The following is a 23146-nucleotide window of genomic DNA, read 5'->3' as shown; positions in this document are numbered from 1 at the left end:
ATAGAGGATTTAAATTAACAGGCTGCAGTGTTGTTCACATTAGAAATACATGGTATCTTAGTGGTGTACGATGATGAAACCAAATGAGAATGGTATTTATTACTGACTGTTCCTTTAAACCAACACTGGAATTGTTTTTTATTAATAGATTTTGTTACTGGGCTGTGATCCGAGGCAGCTGAGGTGCCAGCACATTATTTTCTTTGGTGTTTCAGGGGGCAATAACCTCTTCCAGAGGCGCATAGAGAACGAGGGAGAGTTTAAGCTGAAGATCTTCTGTTCTCCTTCAGCAAGATCCACCAGGGAATGTCTGTCCTTGCTGCTTTTATACGTCCCTTGAATTCTGCCCCGTTGATGAACACTTGTGTTGATCTATGTTGGTATCTGCCCTACAAATATACTAGAAAGAAGAGACAAATGTGCATCCACAGTTATGCTGTAGCAATGCTTTGGCTTCCAGAGGGATTGGGAAGTCTAACATTCCCCCCTAGAGTCATGGCACTGGTGGGTAAATTTAGGGTTTTCAGGATGAACATGGAAAAAAATTTCAGGTTCCTCTCCCATGAACAGATATTTAGGGTCCAGTGGCAGGGAATATTGTATTCTACTCAGCTGCTGCTGAGACATTCAATGGAACGAAGTATGTTAAACTTTTCCCCAGAAGTGGACACAGTATACTATTTTTTTCTAAACAGAGTAGCTGATATCTAATGCAGATAAACTAGGGAAATGTACAGGTTATTAACATAAACCCAAAAAAGTTACTTTACTGAGTTACAAAAAAGGTTTTTATATGTGTTTATGAATTTACTTCATAACCTGTAGCACTAATGACCCTGGAATACAATTATCTGGGGTTTTTTCTAGACTTACAGCTGGCTTTATGCAGATTGTAGTGATGATGGGAAATTAACTGTACATTAAAAATACCATTATTGAATAATTCTTTTATAATAAAGTAGCCTGTTTAATAATATATTATTATTCTCGTGATGATTTAACAACTTATATCACAGATGTATTAGATGAAGTAGCAACAGCAGCAGAGATAGCAGCATAAATATCATGCTCCACTGTGCTAAAGAAATCAGAGTGTAGGAGGAAGAAACATAACATTGCGAGTGCTGAGACTGACAGCCACAGAAGTGATGAAGTCTTACGAAATCAACAGCATGTAGGATACATAATTCACCAATTATGATGACAGGGTTTCACTAAAAGGTGGACCTGCTATCCTTACACCCAAACAGAGCTGTTAAGACAGTTTCCAAAAGATCGAGAGCAGCTTATATAGTTTTAAATAGATAATAAAAGTTGGTTGAATCCAGCAGCTCTTCTAATCCTCTCTCCTATCAGTATGAAGTTTGAACTGTGAAATATTTTTTCCATTCTGGGTTTGGATTGCTATTCTCACCTGGCTTCAAAATATTTTGTAGCCCCTTCTTGTCAGGGATGGCACACTGTCTTGGTCCCACATGCTTCCTTGTGAGGCATGACAGAATGCATGTTGCATTTGTCTGGCCTTAAGCTGGCACGCTGCTCTCTTTTACATAGGCTGGGTGAAGGGAGGAAAGATTACTTCTGCCTGGTGCCTTCACTGGGGGTACTGGGGGTGGAAAAGGTCTACAGAGCTGCAAGGTGTGCAATTCCCAGAAAAAACTCTGGTAGCCCACAACACAAGCGATTCAAGGAAAACTTGGGTTTGGTTTTGTTATTTTTTTTTCTCCTCCTCTCATTTATTAAATGCTTTTGAGAAGTACCTATAAGGAAATTATCTAGGCACATCCACCCCAAAGCTGTAGCTGATTTGAGGGTCTCATCATAGATGTGGCTGGTAGACAACTCCCAGTTTACTGAATTTGTACTACCACAAGCAACCGCACATAATCCTGTTTGTAAACTTATCAAACTGCAAAACCTTGCTGTTTTGCTTGTTAAAAAGCTTCTGAATTAATAATTGGTTAAAATCAACTTATTTTTGTACCAACACTGCCATTTCTGTTTGCATTGCTTTTTCTTCTTTTGGGCTTTCAAATTAAAAAAAAAAAAAAAAAAACAAAAAACTAGGAGCACTTTCTTTATCTTTCATAAGCGTGGGAAGCCGTAATTAAACACAGTATTCTGGGTCAGGTCTTACCTTTACCTTGTAGAGCAGTACAGTATTTCCTTCTGGGTACGCCTCACTTGTCATGTTCTGGAATCTCATACAACTTTTCTTTTAATGACTGTATTACTTTGTTCAGAGGAACTGTGATCAATTAGCACAACTGATTCTTTCCTCTCCTTTTGTTTCCACTCGGATGCTTAAAGAAATTCTTGTTAATAGTGTCCAGGATGTATTTATACCGTTACATTTCATCCTGTTTCTGTCATTTTGGTCTTCAGCATCACTTCATTTCTCCAGTATGATATCCTGATCTGCCCTTGTAACAGTAATATCTTACAGCTTTGTGTCAACATTTTAGCAGCATGCTTCTGTGCAAAGGTCATTACTACAAATATTAAATGAGACTCCCCTCAAGAATGATTCCTAACAAAAAACACCCATCACTTTTCTCTAGTTCAACAATTCAATTTTCAGTGCATCTTCACCTCCCATTTACTCAAGTCTGTAGCCACCTTTGTATCAGACCCTGTATCAGTCCTCTTCTTGTCTGGCTTTTTTGCAGATCATTGCTGCACAAGTTTCACAGTACTCCTCAAATGAGTGAGAAGTTGTACTGATGTCTTAGCAAAATATTTATTACTCAGAATTCATCTTTTCATGCAGCCGCAGATCCTATTCCTATTAAAGTATTTATAGCACGCCCATCACCAAAGTCTAAAAAACCCATGGCAAGCAGAAAGAAATACGTGTTTACACAAAGCCCGCTTAGAGGACTGCTGCATTTAAACACTGAAAGTTTTTTCTTCACGTATATAATTTTGCAAAGCACTTAAGGATTCCTCATACTTAAATACCTAGGGAAAATAAGGCATTGTTTATATTAATTCTTGTGTAAAACAATAAGAAAATCCAATGAAATCCTGGAATATCTAGAGTACCTTGTTTAATGCTTTTTTGTACCACACAGGTGAGGTCATACTCATTTTATGATCACAGTTAAAATAAGTTCATTTGAAGAACACTTTAATAATAACATGAAGAGAAAATGAAGAGAGTTTACATTTTTAGGTCTACCTTATATTTTTAAGCTCTATGAGAAAACTGGTTGATACCATTTTACAGCACAGAGAATAACCCTGCCACTGTATGCTGTAAAGTCCCAACTGAGGAGCAGCTTTTTTCCACTTTACTTGGTGACATTTTCTTTTTGGTTATTAAAAATAGAAAAGGACAGCTGCATACTTACTTAGATGTGCATTAACTTCATAAATTGTTAATCCTGAAAAGACACAGAGGGAGTTAGTTTAATGCTGCAGACTGCCATTCAGTGACTATCACTGTTTCTTACGTCTGAAGTCATGCACATCAGGCGATATTTGCTTCTTTATAAATTGAGCTCATTCTCTCAGCACTGAGTGACATTAGGAACCTGCGGTGATGGGCAGGATGGGAAAGGAGCACGGCACATTCCTGTGGATACTTACATCCCAGTTAAGAGCAGGATTTTGTGATGGATTTCATCCCATGTTACTTTTGTTAGCTTTGTCTCTGATCAGCTACTGCGTATACTACCATTTCCAAACCTCTTTCACTCGTTCATTTCTCACCTATAAGCTTTTGCTTGTATTTTTGTTAAACTGAAATGCTCAACGTGCTTAGCAAAGTCTTTATCATAGAAACATGACGGGGCGGGGGGAACCTTGAAAATTTTGATTGCTTACTTGACAGGAGAGTAGCAAATGTATCTAAGCTGTGTTCCAGTTAGGGGAAAACTGAAAGCCACATCCAAAAAAGAAGATTTAGGTGTATATGCTGGAACTTAGACAGCTAAGTCCAAAATGTCATCCTAAGAAACCTGAGTCAGCTATTGCTTCACTCTGGAAACACTTGCAAAGTCTAGTAGAGTTTCCCACTTTCCAGGCTTTTAGCTTTCCGTGTGCATGTGCCTGGACCACATACTGAGGCTGTTCCACAAGGCAGAAAAATTCGTCATCTAAAAATGATGAATCCTTTCCTAGCAGCTATGTTTTAAAAAGCATCTCTAAATACACAAACTATAAAAAATGAACTGCAAGAGCAACACAATGGTTCCAATACAAAATATAATCCTAACAGTGCTCTTTGATGATAACCATGAAAAAATTTCTGAGTTGTCGGAAACAACAACAAAAAAATTTCTGAGTTGTTGGTTTTTAGAAGGTGCTAAAAAGAAAAGGAGCTGAGAACCTGCAGGTCCAATTGTAGCATTGCTGAATACAGGAGCGTGGCTCTCTTGCGCATATTCAGGTTAATGCGTGAGAATAAAGGAGATGGCCTCACTGACCCTAACTCGTGTTCTGTTGTGGGTATGGTGAAAAACCAGAGCACCTTCATGAGCACTGCTAACATGAAGCTGGATTCACAGTGGTGTAACTCCGTTCAGTATCTGAGCCACGCTATCAGAAATATCCATATGAATGTGCCGGAACTGAAATTCTCATTATTGAGCACAACAATAGTAGTAGGAAACAAAGAAGATGATGATTGTAAACTAATTGCCTGCCTCCACCTGCTGAGAAAAAAAGTGTCTTTTTTTGTGTTATATGGATGTATTATATAATGTCTTGCCATTAGTAGAAATGTATTTCTAGATCTATATTTTTAGTACTGTATCTGCATTATCCATAGATACTGCATAATCCATATATACTCTTATTCTTATTACTTTACCATGCATGTTAAAATTATTCCTATTCTTTGTCCTTTTCTCCCTTTTATTCTTTCACATAAAGTCATTAAATAGCTTCAGACAAATATCATAAAAGTGATCTGTGGAACTATTGGTTCAGTTGTGTTAATTTAATAACATAGAATTATTTTTTTTACTTATGTTACTTTCCCTACTTTCTTTACATTATTGTATAAAAGTATAACAAGCATCCAACTTACTGAGATGGCAAAGCTTATGTCTTAAAACAAGAGACGAAAGTCAAAAACCACCCTGAGCAAAACAAGCAATTCTGTTCTAGACCCTTATATAGTTTAAAAAATGCAATACCTACACTATGATTAGAATATTACAAATACCTGAGTTTTCTGTTTTCTTATTACGAATATCTGCTGAGGAGGATAAATTATAAACAAAAAATATCAATGACAGAAGGTTGAACAGTAAAGTCAAAAAAGCTATTAAGTTTACTGTGAAGAATGGTCTTTATTTTATTTTGGTTTTTTTTTTATACAAGGAACAGTTGGTGGTATTTGTGTCGGAAAGCATTTCATGACTGGTTTAAAGACTCCGGTTTAAAGTCTTTTGCTAAAGAAATAGAACATATAGCCAAGATTGTGCCTCTTGCTTTGTGTTAGTATAATTATGAAGAACCACCCAGCTAGAATAATGAAATAGCACTGTATTGCAGTCACCGGTCCCACTTTGTGAAGCCCCTAAGCTTGGTTGTGGGGAAATTGAAGGATATATCAGGAAAGGGAGTTCTTGCTACACATTTCCTTTTTTTGTTTTGTTTTGTGTTGTTTTGTTTTCAATGCAGACAGTGTCTTTCAAAGGAAACTGCAAGATTTTTGTTCTGTCAATAAAAGTCCTTGCCGGTGTTCATCTCCTGTCTGTGACCTTGCCTGGAATACAGGCAGCTCTAAAGCTCTGCCATTTGTGCATGCTAAGGATACATGAAAGCTAGATCTTGAGTGTGTAAATTACAGTATCTTGTGGGAAGAATGTAGGACTATAGATCAGCACATTTTTATTCCTCTTTTCCACATTTGTTTACACTCTTTAAGGCTAATAAAAAGCAAATAGGAAGGGATAATTTCATAAACTTTTGACTGCAGAGTGAAAATTGCAATCACAGGATTTTCATTCATCTTTTCCACTAAGGACTTTGGCTTCCTTTGGTTTCCTAAATTTGTCAAGCCACAGTGATACTGTGGCATACCATGCATTAGCAGACGAGAAATAGTAGTAAGAATGTACAAGAGGGACCTGTTCTACAGTCTCATGAGATCAATCTGTTACCTAGTTTATGATCTTGATTTTACTTTCTCTTGCCCCAGCTGTATTTCATTTTGTAACCTCAAAATAAATTTGGAATTTATTTTTTAAGAAATCAGTGGGATTTATTCTAGTATAATGTTAATATCCAGTTGTCATCTTCAGCAGCAGAACTTGAAGCGTTTTACAGAAGGGACGACTCACATTTTACAGATGGAGAAACTCAAGCGCCGAGGCAGAAGCACCCTGACTTTCATATTGACATTGAAAAGCAGAAGAAAACTACATTTTCAGACACATAACCAATTTGTTCAGGGTAACTGCCCTGTTGTATTTGAAAGCTCAATGTATAGCTGAATAGGAAAGATATACTGTCATTGATAAAGCTTGCTTAAATTAAGCCAACATATGAGGGACTCAAAACAATAATAGGAGAAACAAATATGTAGGAAACAAAGTATTTCACTATAAGAAGCCTGAGATGAATGAATGTAACAACAGAGGAGTATTTTGATCCTGGGTTTCTTTTTGGGGAATACAAAAAGTGAGAAGAAGGGGCAGACGTAGCCCTTTCCCTGATTAATAACTGTACAGTTTGCACTTGGAAATCTGCGTCACTGAAGTTACATCATTGGCCCCTGACAGTCCTTATGCATATCAGCTGGTCTTTTTTGTCAGCTCTGGATGGTGAAGAAAAGAAGCACCATCTCAGCTGTCATCAGAAGCAGGTTTCCATTTAGGTTGGTGTTGGAAACTTCCAAATGCAGAACTGCAACTATTATTGCGGACTCATGTCGACATCTGTAAGCAACAAATGAGTCTTGTATTCTGAAAGAGTAAATATTGCCAAGCCTTATGGCTATTAGAAGAAGGATGTGTTCTCACATCAACTGCCATTTATCTTTTTCTTAATTTTCACATTTTGTGCATTTTAGTTTGTTGTACAACTAAGGTATGATAGCTCTTACATGAATGCAATGAAGATGCCAATTAATACAAAATAAGATTTTATTCATTATAAATGATCACTTACTAAAATGCATCAAATGCTGTTTTTCTAACTCAGTGACTTTTTTTTTTTCCTGTGATAATATTCCAAAGAAGTTATTCCATCTGCTGATCAATCCTCTGTTGAGCCAATCAAAGATGGGAAAAGAAAATAAGACAAAGTAAATTAGTTTAGTTTTAATGAAACTCTGGTAAAACAATTATTGACTGTGCCTTTGATCGAACTGAGGTAGAACTGTTAGTGATAATCAGAATGAGGTTATTATTTTCTGTGTATTGTTTTTACTATAAGGTAGGTGATTATGATAAAATGAAAATTGCTCAGGTTTGTTTGGCAAATGAAATTTGATGTAAAAATGTTCAATAGTCCTGCCTGCTCACTCTCCCAAGATTATTTTTAATGTATTTTTCCTTCCTGCTCTCGTTCTTTTTGTTGCTATGCAAAGCTACAAAAGTCATTCAGCTCCTAACTGAAACATTCTTCAGATAATTTACTGGAATGCAGGATTGCGGTGAAATGTGTAAATAAATATGTATTTCCCCTCTGAAATTCTCATACTTTTTCTTGTAGGGCTTTTTTTGTTATTTTCTTTGCCTCCATTAGGGCTAAATTAGATATCGACTAATAGTATCTGTATTTCAGTACTGCTAAGACATGTTTAGTGAATCTCTCAAGATTTGGATATTTTATTAAAAAATATTCTAAGAATAATGTAAGAAATGAAATTTTCACTCAAGAACACTGTCACCCTCTTTAGATAGCCCTCTGTACTCATTTGGTATTCAATTTGCAGGATAGTAGAAAATCAGTCCATGTTTTATTATTTAACATTTTTATTATTTAAAAACTTGGCAAATGTAGTTAATATTTCAAGAAAGAATGAGTTTAAACAAACACATTTCAATCTAAGCTGGGCATAATTTATTAATTGCAAACTCTAGTAAGTGATTAAATATCTCAATTATGTATATTGATTGTGTTTCCTGATCTGAAACATTTGGAATAAGAGAAGGATGAAGTCTTCCTACTCTTTCTAATTCTGGTTTCACCTGGGCTGGTAATCAGAGTCTTTGTTACTTGGTCAGGCACGGAAATGTCACATGTAAATGCAACTATTGGATGTAACTAGCAGTCACCTTACACAAAATATTTCTATAAGGGATGAGGGATTTAAGGAATAAATAAATATTGCAGGCAAGATCTATCCGCTAACAAATTACACATCGTGTTGAACACATAAGCAAATTTGAATCAGAAGGGTATATAGTTTCTGTAGGACCAATTTTACAAGCCTAAAGTTGTTCAAAATAGGTCTAGTGCTGTTTATCCCTTGAGGTCTGCTGCAAGCAGATGGGAGGAGTTCATTGGGAATAGCTAGGGTGGGGCAAGAAGGTGTTGGAGGAAAGCATGGAAAAGCCAACCAGGACCTGGCTGCTCCATGGACCTGTGTAGCTGCTTAACCAAGGATAGAGGAAAGTCTTCTGACAAATTGTATTTTCAATTATATGCAAATTAGATTCAGATACACTGAAGAAGTAGGGTCTTGTGTTTGGATGGAAATTGCTTATGGGTGCTTTTGTTTATATTAAAAGCAATGTGGATTTTAAGCCTTAAATGGGCTTGCTTAGAAATATGAATAATTAAAATATATTTCTAAGAAAGGGTCTTCGTTTTCTACATCTTCCATCCAGACTTTAAGTATCTAGCTGTGGAAAATACTACTTTATCTGCTTCCAGAGCATCTGCTTTGAGTTGTTAAAAAAAAATCATTTTTGTAGTTATTGCTTTGACCTTTGTTTCCTTGTCCCTGAATTAAATCTCTCATTTTTATGTCAGATGTGGGTTGCTTGTCCTCACACGTAAGGCCTTTGGTTGCCTGTCCTCACCTAGTCCCTATTATTTGCTGTTGCAATGGTAACTCTCAGCCCCAACCAGACCATGGTGACTTTCTCTATTGCTCACATTCATGTCACCTCTGACGCTGCTTCTTACTTGAGGGAGAAGATACCACTAACATCTGCAAAGCTATTGTGTTATTATCCTTCAAAATCCTCCTTAAAACTCTCTGGTATTTTGCTGCTCATACAAATTTTGACAAAAGATTAGACACCTGGAGGTCTGAGACAACCAGCCTATTGTGCTGACCAATACTTCATTTTTTGATACTTACCCATCTGCCTGTCTCTTTCCATCTGTTGTTTCTTGTCTTGTTCTTAGATTTTAACCTGTTCAGGGCAAAGGTCATCTATTAATTAAAGACGATACAGCCCAACTACATTATGCACAATGTAGCCTATTACTCGAACATATACTCTGCAAGGGAAATAAAATTAATATTAATAACAACCACCACCTCAGTAATAGCAGTAAATCCTTTTTAGACTTTCCTTTTTATTACTTTTATAGGATTAAGCGATGAGGAAACATTTAGGTTAGTTCAAGATACATAACATTACTTTTATCGTCAAGTATTATCTAAGAAGTATCTGAAGAAATTTTGCAGTCTTCAAATATTACTGTTAGGAATCCCTGTATATTTCGAATTTCTAAATTTGACCAGTGTAGTCCTGTCCCTTAAATGCTGCTGGTTCTGTCTTGTCAAAAGTGTAGTGTGTTCTGCAAATACTCAGGATTTCTGTTAAGAAGTTCACATTATCTTTGCTATACTTTAGTTGTAATCTGAGTGGTTTCACGGTTTCCCAAGGAGAATTCATTTAATGAATTCAACCTTCAAGTTTTTTATCTGTTTGTGGGTTTATGTCGTATAGTCATAATATTTTGTTTGCATGGATATATAACATTTTTAGATGCAAATGATTTGTAAACTCTTTTGCTTTTTGCAGAGGACGAGATGTTGTGTGCAGAGTGAATTCATTATCCTTTACATATTCAATAATTTCTATTTTACTTAAATGTATACCATGTAAATAAGATTGGTTTTCTGCATATGTTTTCATATTTTCTGTAGCTTTTTTACTTGGAGTGAATGCTTTGAATGTTCCATAAGGCTGATCTAGGAATTTGGATCTAAAGATAGTGTGTTATTATTGGCATGTCTTTACACAGTTTAGGATGGAATGCCCCATTAATTTCATATTGGTTTACTTTATTTTTCACATACCAGACCTTAATGATAAAAACAGCTGAATGACACTGGTATAGTCAAAGTGTTAGTCTGAAATGTACTTCATGCTATGTACACAGAAGTGAGAAAGACCTCATTGGTGACCGTCACTGTTACTTAGGGAAAGCTTTCAGCAAACATTTCTGGTCTTTTCAGAGAATTCTTACAGATTGAGATGTTTCTATTATCCCAGAGACCAGTGAGGAGAGGCATGAAATTATACAAATATAATCTGGGTATATTCTGAATTGCTTCCCTCTTAGGGCTTGAAACCCTTAGGATAATTCACTGTGGACTCTTACCCAGTTCATATAATTCACTGCTAGTTCTCAGTAATCAAAAGTAAAATGCAGACTTGATTCATGTGTGCGTTTCCCATTGCTTTGCACTTGCATATTGCCTAAAGTATTATCATAAGTATCATGTAAGCCTGCCAAGATTGCTGGTGTCTGACATATTTCTTTAATATGAGACTTTTTCTAATGCCAAAGCCAGTGCATGGTATTTTGACAACTTTCTGCTAGCATGTTTTATACACATTCTGTAAATTCACATTAACATTAATTTATGTTGCATGCCAGTAGGAGAGAAACCTGTAAAACTGAAAGAGCTGGAAGGAAGAAATGAAGAGTTCACATTTTATCTAAAGTGATTGACAAAGTAATTGACAAAGCAAAGTAATGTGAGATGATACTAGACAAATAGAAATAAAAATTATTGAGGAAAAAATTTTATTTAGTATCTGAAATTGAATGGGGAAGCAAGCCACAAAGGTGACAGTTGATCCTGTCCCTTTTTTATTGGTTTTTTTTTTTTCCTGTTGCTCATCCTGTTAGAACAAAGTAACCAAGACTGAGGCCACCAACAGTCCCCAAAGAGGAGGGTTCTTACCAATGAGTTGTGAATTATCTTTTCTTAAAAGAAAATATCAAAACAAAGATTCTTGAAATTGCTGTGTTAATCACTCTCCCTCTGCTTTAACTCATGTTGGAGCTTCTAAGAGAGAAGCAGTGATTTTGGAAGTAACTGAATCCCCGAAGTCCCACTGAAATACTGACTGGTAGACTTTATTTGAGGGGGCATTTTTTACATTCCATGTGTACTTTTAATGGAAGTAAACTGTATTTTGATGAGGACATTATTAAGTCCATATATTTAATGTATGTGCATATCACAAGAACGCAAGAAATTGCTTCACGTATGTTTCAAATTGCCATAAGCCATCACTGAAAAGTGCAGTCCCTCCCCTTGAATACTCTTTCTCATCCCTCTGGTGCCTTTTGTTCTGTCACAAGCATTTATGTGGCCACAGAGAGGGCCACATCTGACGGCTGAGAAGTTAAAATTAATTTAGGAAAAACGAAATGTGAGTGGTTCAAAGAAGAGCGTTACTTATCTGGGTGGAAAGAGATTCAGCTTCATGTTGCCTGAAACTCTGATTAGGGCTTTGCCAAACACAGACCCGGTGGCTAAAAGACTATTTCACAGTTGAGCAGATGCCCAACCAATATTAATATTTACAAAGCAGAAGGCAGCTGCCAGCAGCATGGTTGACAACAGACTGAAATTCCCAATTGACTTACAAATAAATATGTCTTTAGAAGAAAGGAGAAGGGAGTGAGGAAGGGGAATGATAATATCTGGCAACCTCAGAGGGACCCCCAAGAATCAGGGGGCTGTATCAGGGAAAAACAGAGGTATAAAAGTCAGTGTCCTTCCCCAGCCCAACAGCTGTTTTCGCTGAATGCGGTCTGAGGACACTGAGTAGGAAATAGAACTGAGTCTCTAAAGCCACGGGTCAGGCAGTCATTTATAGTTTGTCCTGTGAATCCTGGGAGGGAGACTCATCTGGGATGTGTTTCTGCAATGCGAAGACAGAGTGATTGTCTTTCTTTTTTGTCACTTCTGCCCATATAAAGCGATTGCAAGTGTGTTGTCAGCTTTTATTTTTTTTTTTCTTCTTGTAACTTTAAGCTTGTGTTACAGGTGATTTCAAGGAAATGGTTAAGAAAGAACAACTTAAAGCCATTTGCATCCTTGACACTGAGATTCTCTAGTAGTGCTCAGTATCCTGGTGTTGAAAGAATAAGAATGTACTTGTCCTTTTAGCTGTAAGGGCTAGAGTGGGAGCTGGAAGACTGAGGTCTGAGTCACTCTTCCAGTGATCAGCATTAATGAAGTAAACTTTCTGCCAGCAACAGTTAAGGGAAAGAAGCACTGAAGTCTTAGGGGAGTTTATAAGAGCAACATGTTAAAATGTCCTGCTTTTGATACCATTCTCCTGACTCCTTTTTGTGGTAAATTGAGAATATCACTCTAGATAAGTCTTATTAACTTTCAGATGCCAAATTAATAATTTTGAGATAATTTGGTGGACTTTAATATCAATTAACTCTTTCTATAAGGGGAAACTTTGCATGTAATAAGCAACTAATAAGCATTTTTCATCAACAGTACAAAAGATTTTAGCTCTTAACTGATAGCCACTGAAAAATAACCAGTCAAAAAAATGAAAATAATATTAGCATACAGAGCTGAGCAAGAACCTACTTTACAGTTTGGAAATGAATGACAAACACATCTACCAGACATTGCTGAGATGTTACTAAAATACAAGCAATTGGGACTATTCACTGTAGCAAGTGAAGTTATGAAAGAGGCATGCTTTTTAGGGAAGTTGTTCTCATTTGTCATGTATACCAATGCATTCATTTCTGAGATTTCCTTGAAGCATCAACATTCTTTTAAGTACCTACATTTTCAGATCTGGGGCAAGGGAAAAATATTTCTACAGGTGGAGAGACAATAATTCAACCATTCTACATGTAAAAAGCATTTGTGTCAAATTGCTTTCATTGTAAAATAACCAAAGCCCTCCAATCTCAAGATCAAGCTCAGTCTGGCTGCTACTAGTGTAGTGTTTGTATTTCATTGCTATTACTCTGCTGTTAGTGGAGATTAGTACAGGTTATGACCACCACTGAAAAATGCGATGACTTATCTGGAGTTTGCTTCAGGAAGAAAATTCTGTACTGCTTCAATAAGCCCTATTTCTCCAGATAGATAACTTACATACAAAATGTGAAGCATCTGGTTGACTCTGGAAGCTTGTGTTGTCTGCTAGGAACTTGTTAGATAACTTCACAGTGTTCCTTTATCTGGGATAGACTTTAAATTTTGCTTCTGGGATTTTGCAGAAGATCTTGCAATCTGTTTGCTAAACAGTGGTCTCTTCAAGGATAATCAGGAGGGTTGACATCTTTGTCTGGAAAGTATTGACCTAGTGATACAGTCCTGAAATGGATAAAATCTGTCATGCTTCATACACAGGGGGTGGATATTGGCAGTATTGGTGATTCCCTGACATTCAGTCTTTTGATGTTGATTTAGCTTGTATCTTACCTATTCCAAACATTTAATTTTCTTCTTGTATCTCCAGCATAGCATTAGTGCAGTAGCCACCTCTAACTCCGCAAAATAAAATTATTATCATCTTTAATATGTGACTCTGTAGTTGGATATGAAAGTTACTGGTCTTTCCTGTTATGTTTAGCTTATCTGCCAAGAAAAGACACTTCTCAGAATTACTTCAAAATTTTCAGATTAATATATTTAATAAAAAGCTGTGGACTCTGCATTAGTTTTACTGGAATGCAACAAATTGTCCGTGTCAGAATTTCACTGGCTCTCTCCTATTTACGTACTGTTTTACCTACCACGAAACCCAGTTGGAAAAGTAGCAAATGGAAGGAGTATCGTTTTGTTGTTTGTTCAAAACAAGATTAGGGTGAATTATCTAATGAATTTGAGTTGGGCGCAGGATTGTTTATTGTATATCTTGCTGTCATTCCAAATAACAAAAATAGTTTCCTCTCAATATATTAATTAGTCTTTTTATATTGTGAATGATGTTAATATTTAAAATACAGTCTGCCTGGAAATAAAGAAATTTTCCTCATTGATTTATTTAACTCATTCTACTGTACCCTTTCTAGAAGTTAGTTTAACATCAGGTGGTAGTAAATGTGACAGAAAAATATTTTTATGTTATTGTGTTCTCTTTTTTTCTTTTGAAACAAAGCACTTATCACCTACAGGCATGTGGTCCTAATTTGAAAGATGAATTGGTTCATTCACTTCAAGTGCCACATAACCATTCACACACCATCGAGCTTAACACTGTTAAAGGGTAGTTTCCCCTGTGGGAGCTATGCCCAATACAGCCACGATCTCTACACAGTGTCTTTTTATCTTTCCATGGCAGGTAAGGAGATTTAAATAAAAGGCTTCATCAAGAATGCAATCACAGACATATTCTTCCTATTGAAATATCCATGAAACAGCGAATAAACGCTCCTAAAAATCTTCGTGCTCCTAAACATTACCAAGAAGACTTCAGTGTACAGTTCCCACTTTGAAGTTTTGTGGTGGAATCAAAGCATGTGAGATACCTCATGGGCTTGGCAGTAGAGGACAGGAAGTATTATGGGAAAATTTGCATTTCCTATTAAATTCTGAATGTAGTAAAACATTTCAGAATAATCAAGGAGTATATTTTGCTCTCGTCTCTCATAATCACCATGGGTTTTTTTAAATTTCTCATAATTTCCTTAGTTTGTCTACAATGACTCATTGAACACCCTATTATTATAATTTCTATATTGTAGCAAAGATGATAAGTCTACGGTGAGGTTCTTCTTTAGAACATAGTATTTTCACATGTTCTTGCTCAAATATTTGGGGACTAAAGTATTATCAGCAACAATTTTGCCTGGCTTCATCTAAAGATGAATTTTCCAGGGATGCCAATAAAAATATGCTTTCCGAGTAAAGTACTGAAAAGTTATAGAAATCATTCTAACTTCCTTTTTTTTTCTTTAAGAAAAGACAGTAGTTTTTCACCCTTTCTGCTTTCACCTTTAAATTGCTTTCCTTCTAAGACCTTTTTTTTTCATTCACACTAGAATGAACAGGCTTTATTTTTGAATTAATTTTTAGTAACTTAAGGTCACAGCGTGTTGTCTTTTACTTGAATGGGGTCAACGTTTAAGTCTAAAACTTTTTAAAATGAATACAGTTCTGGACTCAGACTTACAGCTCAAAATCAGCTTGTTAGTGAAGCCAAACCAATTTACATACCCTGTAGATATGAATTTGAAGCTCTACCAGAGCATAGGGCATATTTCCAAAACTGTTTTGATAAAATGTGAGTAACCTAAGTGCTATTCTTCATGGCAGGGAAGCCCTACTGAGATTTGCAAGACCTCTCTGTGGCAGTCTCATCTGCAAGCTGACTTGCTTGGCTTTCTTAAATCACATAAAATTCAGATTCTGCTCGAAGTATTGAAGTTGATATGTCAACAGTGCTGGCCTTTTACCCAACAGTTCAGGGCTTAGCACATTAATAAATCAAAGCCTCCCAGATACTAGTTCTCTCTTGTGCCTGAGGGAAGTTAACTCACTTCTTCCAAATGAGTATGTTACCCTGAAGAATTCGAAGGTGAAGGGAACGTTCTCTTCATTTTATGGAAGCTATTCTACTTTGCATTGACTAAAGCCAAGCCTCAGTTGAGTCAAAGAACATGAAAGTGTGAGCATTTGGCTATCCATAGCAATTTGTCACTCATCAAAAAGGAGGAAGAAAAATAGGAAATGCTGAGTTTCAGTCCTCCTTTCTGAAAAATACTTCACTATTATATACTAAGCATTCTTTGGATCAAGCTTTTAATCCAAAAAGTGGTTTGAAATTTTTTACCAGATGAGACCCAGATTGGAAACTGAATATATATATATTTTTTTTACTTGAAGTGATTTGAAACCACACAGCATAAAGACTCCCACACAAAGTTTTGTTCCGCTGAAATCTCTACGCTGAACTCTTCAATTTTTCCCATAAGTGCAAGCTGTCAAGAGCAGAGCTAGTCAAGAGCACTTAGATATTTCTCCATTGTATACTTACTTATTGGTATTGTTTGCTTGGGATGTTCGTAAAGGATAAAACTCATCCATAGGCAAAGAGGCAGCTAAGGACTGCATGCCACTTAATTCCTGTGTAGGCCTGCATATTAGCCTTAAAATAGAAATTAAGTGGGGCATGGCCTTCCCTCTCTCCCCTCTCCCAATGGGATTAAGTTAAATGTAAATTGCAATACCTAAAATAGGTAGAAAAGTTTCCTTGACAAAATGTGTGGAGTTAATAAGAGCTACATAAACTCTCACTGCTAAATACAAGCAGTGGATTTAGCTTGATTTTGCAGTGCATTGAAGAGGACAGAGTGCAGTGGTCAGGAAGTCCCTTGTAAATTTGCCTGCCATAAAGCTAGTTTTAACCTACAGCTCTAGTGGTAAGAGGCAAGCTGAATCCATTGCTGGTCTCAGGGAGTGAATTAATGTGTTGAGCTGGGCTCTAAGAACAGGATTTTCTTCTAAAACTGGAAATATCATTAATATGCCACAGAAAATGTCAGGGGGTTAGAGTTGTCCTTTTATACCTCTTAAAAATAATTTTTTAAAAAATAAAATCAAAGTTAAATTATACATAAAAGATAATCATTTACTATTGAAGTGTGATATTAAGTACTCAAAAGTCTGGTAATGAAAATGTTCCCACAGTAGCCATAACCTATCATCAGATTTCACAGGTGACTTCTCTCTAAGCATTCAGTGTAGTGTAATACTTTGAATGTTAGTGAAAGGTAATAAAAAACCCCTAGATATGTAAGATGGATAAGTTCATCATAATGTGAGATTTGATGAGTATTTTTTCTATGATTGTGAGTTAATTATAATTAATTTGGCTTAAATTCTTAAGATGAAATCATAAAACACAATAGGATTCATCTTGTATTTGCTCTGAATATAATGTAATTTTGAGATAGTGGGTAGAAGAAAAGTTTATTCAGGGGGTTAACATAGATGTGTACCAGACTGAAGGTCCTGTGTAGCCTATAAAAATAAGAAATTTTTTCCCTATGCAAAACAATATGAAAAAAATAGCATTTCATGCAAAATCATGTGCAAATCACATACTGCCAATATTCTTAAGCACGCAAAAATTACTAATCAAAATGCAAATACTATTGTTGGATTAGATATAATTTCTTTTACAGATACAAATAAAAATAACTTTTGTTCTCTTTGCTATTATATTTCTGAGCCTTTGAATATCATCAGTCAGTTTAAAACCCTGTTGCCCACCTGTTTTCATTTTTGGTGAAATCAGTTAAAAACATGGAATTTTTTTATGTCATTATTTTATTAACAATTTTGCTGCAATGATTTTAAGATGACTTCTCAATAAATACAAAGTATTTGCTAAAATTTTTGGCTTTATGTTCATAGCTATATCAGTTCAAAGGAACCCTTAATTGGATTATTTGATTAATTCAATAGACTATATCTAGTAGAACTAGGTTTTGTTTTTAAAAAGTACATTTGAAGGAACACAAAATTATGAAGACAAAAAAACCCCAATAACTTTGTTTTCACTAAAATTATGTCATAGAAAAACTCAAGATTTTGCATTTGTTTGGTTGGGGGTTTTTAATTGGTTTATTTTTTTTATTTAAATCAACAAACAGGCTTAATATTATAGTGCTGGCAAGGGGATTAATAAAACTCGAATCCTTTCACTTTTTTCATGTATATTTTCTGGACCAACAGTAAAAAGTAGCATCTCTTTAACAGATTCCATTCTTCCTTATTGAGGTACTGAATATTGAACACAGTTAAAATGTTGGTTATGTTTTGTTTCCAAATGACTATTCTTATATCAGCTTCAACTCTTATCTACATGTCTTACATCCAGCTGTAACTGTTGTACTCCAGAGCTAAGATTTTCCGTTCTTCTTGTCAATATAGTTGTTATTAAAATAGCTAACCTCAGCAAACTATGCACATGTTCACAACTTCTTTTACATTCTGCAGTAAAAATAAACTGATTTATAAACAACCAAATGATCTTTGAGACACTGTAGGAATAAAATAGCTGAGTGAGGAAGAAGTTTATTCGTGAATCTGCCACTGCACATGTAATAAACTGGGCATTTGACTTACAGAGAGAGAGGAGAACAGAGCAGTCAGGTTAATTGCATTAGAATATAATTTTCTTTATTTTATGCCTGTTGCATTAATATTTAAGAAAATAAGTGTACACAAAAACTGAAACATGGATAAGCAGAATATCTTTATTTTATGCTTTTAATGTTTCCAGTGTGGTATTTTTCTCTGTTGCAGGAGCTAGAGCTAAAGAAATCTTCAAATAGTTATTCAGATTGCACTTTATGAATACCCACAAGCAATTTAGACCTATCTAAGCTTTATTTGATTTCCAGAAGTACTTGGTTACAATTTTCAACCAATAGTTATTGGCCAGTGGATGGTTTGCAGTTGTATTTGTCATGTTCTGTTCCTTACTGGAGCTCTGTTGCTCAGTTATTGTTCAACGGGGAAGCCAGAGAGAACTTCTGGTTCCTGTTTTGTTGTAACTGACGAAGCAGATTTTCACTGTAGAGACTTAGGCCTATAAGTTTCTAATTAATTTTCTTTGAATATTTTGTAGTAATTGCTTGCATGTGATTATTTTGTCAGTCAGTTCTGCCAGTAAATATTGGCTAAAATGTGTGCAGAGCAAAACCTAGATGAGGAATAAATACAGTTGAAGTAAATGTAATATGCCTTCCTGATCAGAGAAATGTGTTCGAGATACTCTCTCAAGTCTACTAGACTGGGGAGTCGAGCAGCTGACATGGTAGAGATGGTGAGTAAGCCCGGGTAAAGGGTGAGCTCACTTTCTAACTTTCTGAGAGAAAGGAAGCTATTTAAGAGCAATAAAGGAAAAAGAAGAAATGGGAAGTTCAGTGTCTACTGGAACTGCCCGGGGGGAGAAGTTGGAGAACCAGCAGCAGCTGGGAGATACTAGAAAGGGCAGGAGCAGGAGGGACAGATCATAAATTAGCGAAGTTTTTTAGTGTTACGTGCATGTTGGAGCAAGTATACTTTCTCTCAGTTTTTAAGAACTATTCTGCACTCTGGGAAAATAAGTAGTTTCAGGTAGACTGAGCTATTTGAAGGTCTTCAGTGTTATTCTGGAAGGGCTGAGAAGGTAAAGTGGAGACAACATCCCATCACACAATCCTGGCCGCAAATGAGTGTGCCAGCATAAAGAGCAATAAGGAGATGCTTTCTGAATTAGAGAGGTAGCTAAATTTATCTGATAATCCCTGATGTTGAAAATTAAACAAATATCTTCTGAGAATCCTTTCTTATGTATTTATAAATTCTTTTGGGTTTCAGCAGGTGGAAAATATCGTGAGAAAAACTTCCCCTCTAGCAGAAATGTTGCTTCTGTTAATAACACACTATTGAGAAAGAAGTGCAGGAGCATATAAAGAATTCTTTGTGAGGGAGGATTTCTTAATTTTTAAAAGGAGAGGTGTGGGAGAAACCTGTGTTTGGATTAAAGTAATCATGAATTTAGGCGATTCAGTGAAGCATACAGAGCTCAGTGCTGTAAGGTACTGAATCTCAGGGCTCTGATCCAAAAAAAGCATTTAAATACCTGCCTATTGTCACGCTCCCGAATAATCTTGTAGCAGGAAATGGAATTTTTTATGTTCTTGGAGGTGTATTTCAGTGCTTTTTTGAGATAGATTCTTAGTACATTGCAGGTTTCCTGCATTCCTGAGAAGCAAGGAGTACCAGTAAAGAAGTAAGTGTAAATAAACCAACTAGAAAGAATATCTTGCTTTATGAAGTTACAACAAAAAACTGGGCAGGAGAGACAGAGTTGAAGTCTACAAGGTGTTGCTAACAGAAAATTAGTTTCTTAGTCATAGAGTGTGTTGTTACATTTGAATAAGCTAAGATTGTAAACTAGATTAGATATTGATGTTAATCATGCTATTGAAAATCAGAGTTACAATACTGAAATCACTATCTGATTAACTACTCAGTTTTATAATCGCATGGTGCAAAGCCAGAATAATTCCGTAATGCCCGCTGACTCTCGAGTTAGCATATTCATATAGTGGTTTGAGGTATGAAATGAAATGCCAGATACAACAATAAAAGGAAGGCATGTACATCTATTTAAGAAGGTGAACATATTTCTGGAGGAGAAAGAGGAAGGAAATTGCCGCAGCCACGTGCTAAATATTTGGGATTGATATAAAGAAGTAGAAAATCACTTGTGTTTTTCACTCTAAATAATGCAAGTACAAGCCCTGATGGATTGTTGTCTCTCTTCTTTGGATTTTCATTATTCATGGGTTTCTCTAGGTGGACTACAGAAATGTGGCACTTCATCCCGGGATGCTGGCTAAAACAAAAGCAAAGCAGGTTGTTGAATGCTGCGGTTGTTAGGTTATTATTTATTTGCTTTTGTGTTTTTGTTTTGTTTTCCCTTGTGTCTCATATAAATATTGCAGTCTTCTTATATTCCTTTGAATCATAGAGCTGCACTGTCAAAAATACACTAGAGTGTTCACATTGCTCCTGCGTTCTTTATAATTGTAATTATATTTCTAATTTGTAATTCTGAAAAACAGAATACTAAGTGACTCAAAAAACTCCTTGCAACTCTGCCCAAGTAACTCAAGGTTGAGCTGTCATACCCTGAGTTTTGGTACTGGCAAAAGTGGTTAACTGATGCTGGTGGTGCTTTCAGGAAACTGTATGGATAATCTCGTTTTTCTAAGATGTTTAAATACCTAAACTGTTTGGACTCTTTCAGGATTCACAGCAGATGCACAACTGCCACTGAAGTCCCGATCTTCATTTTCATTTAGATGTTTAAACATCTTTGAAATTTTTCCCTTTGGTCTGATCCAATGCCAATTGAACTCTGTAGATATTTCTGTGAGCTTTAGATAGTGTCCTAAATTAAGATCGTGACGTTTATATGATGCCAGCATAGTATCATTTCACTTCAGAGATGGAGTTTTGAAACAAGGCTTCAGAAATGAAAACACTTGTACAGATTTAGCGGCTACCACCTAATTTTCACATTCATATTCTGCTTAAGACTTCAAAGCGAAAGTGATATCTGGAGAGAATAACAGCCTAGATCTGACTTTCAGGCGTGTGAAGTGCTGAGCAGTGCCTGCTGATGGGCCATCAGGTGGATCTCCCAGCTGTTGCAGCGTGCCTCTTCACTGATAACTTCATAACCTCCTTTTCCCTGTCAGCTTGTGTAGTAAGAGGTGTACAACTGAATTCTGAGCTTGCACTGAGGCAGGTCTGGGATAATAACTGACAGTAAGAAGTGCAGTGAAATCACTATAGTATATTAAAAAAAAAAAAAAAAGCCTGAAGACTCTGTCAGTAGTGAGCGATCTCTCTGTTATTCTAGGATTAATACTCTTTTTCTGTCCGGGGCTTCTGCATAGTTGACATCTGCAGAGCATAATATCAGTAGACTGTTCTGGGAAAGAGAGTTAAGAGCTTCCAAAAAAACACTGTTCTGGAAAGGTGAGTTAAGAGCTTCCAAAAAAACAATCTAAGCCCTTGGAATATTTTTATTTAAGCAAAGAGTTTGCAAATTGTATGGCAGTATTTTCATAACACTACAAAATCTAACTTCTTGGGGTGTAATAGCAAACTAGCTCATTTAAATTTGCTCACAGGGATTTCCAGTGCAGATAATCTGTGAGCATTATGCACGTTTCATTACCCGGATTCTTAGGCAGGCAGTGAAGTTATTCTTGCCATAAACATTTTCAGGAGTGAGAATTTTAACAACTGAACACACATGTAAGACCAGACCTTGGAAATGTGTACCAGTCTGGTATAGTTCTTTTGACTGAAAGGAAATGCCACCAATTTATCCCAGCCAAGACTCTGGGTCACTTTTTTCTAAATGGTGGCTGATCAGTTTGCTGTGTAAACCAGTGCTTGCTTAATACTTTTTCTTTCCTGCCTTGTATTAGGACCCCCCCAGCGAACCATTTCCCCCAAACAAGACCACGAAGAAAGGAAGCACGACAAAGTCTTGGACAAGGGCAGTGAAAGTGGGACTTCCTGTAACGAGTTGTCCACCTCAAGCTGTGACAGCCACTCGGAAGCTAGCACCCCTCAAGAAAATGCCACCAGCGCTCAGCCTTCCACAGCCCACCAGCCAAATACTCTGACTTTGGATCGTCCGTCTAAGAAGGCCCCAGTGCAGTGGATGCCACCACCAGACAAACGCAGGAACAGTGAACTCTTTCAAACTCTCGTTAGCAAGTCCAGAGAAACAAATCTTTCCAAAAAGAAGGTATGTGAGAAGCTGAGTGTTGAGGAAGAAATGAGAAAATGTATCCAAGATTTTAAAAAAATCCACATTCCAGATTACTTTCCAGAGCGCAAACGTCCCTGGCAGTCTGAACTCTTACAGAAATATGGGTTATAGTAATCAACTCTTTCATGACATGTCTCTGGGGCATTTGATGTTTGTTAAGTTGCCACAACTTACTGATGTCCTCCTTCTGGCCAACTCTGCCACCACAGCTATTCCTGCTGCTTATTTCTTTCTGTGAACAGTGGATGTTGGATAGTAAATGGTTTCTTTAAAAATATATATAAAAAGATAGAAACTTAAAAAATACAAAAGGCATCTCATCTAAACCACCTCATAATAGGAAAGAAAAATATGCATGGTCAAGAAAGATGGTTTCCGAACTGTAGTCAGTTGAGCTTCATTATAGTTTTGGAACTTGCCAAATAAAAATCTCAATCATCAGTCAACACCTCATTTTATGTCACCAATAAAAATGACTCAGACTTGCTATGGATGAAGAGAAACAGGGTTTAAAATTCGATTGAACTGATTTCAGAACTAATTCCCAATGTTCTTTCAATGTTAATGCAATAAAGCAAATACCTATTTTGCATGAGCACAATGTTACAAATAAATCACACAAGAACAAGAGGTTGTCTGTTGCT

General features: G+C 36.3%; 1 protein-coding gene across 1 annotated transcript in view; it reads left to right on the top strand.

Moving 5' to 3' along the window:
* Nucleotides 1-22700, top strand: part of KCTD8 (potassium channel tetramerization domain containing 8) — a 97722-nt gene extending 75022 nt beyond the window's left edge. Inside the window, exon 2 of the mRNA XM_068403941.1 lies at nt 22153-22700. Within this exon, the coding sequence (XP_068260042.1) occupies nt 22153-22613 (461 nt within the window). The 3' untranslated portion in view covers nt 22614-22700. The remainder of the gene's footprint in view (nt 1-22152) is intronic.
* The last annotated feature ends 446 nt before the right edge of the window (nt 22701-23146 follow it).

Source organism: Nyctibius grandis, chromosome 6, assembly GCF_013368605.1.
Source record: "Nyctibius grandis isolate bNycGra1 chromosome 6, bNycGra1.pri, whole genome shotgun sequence".
Classification (NCBI taxonomy): domain Eukaryota; kingdom Metazoa; phylum Chordata; class Aves; order Nyctibiiformes; family Nyctibiidae; genus Nyctibius; species Nyctibius grandis.
The sequence above is the reverse complement of the archived record's forward strand: the minus strand, read 5'-3'. Positions and strand labels throughout refer to the sequence as shown.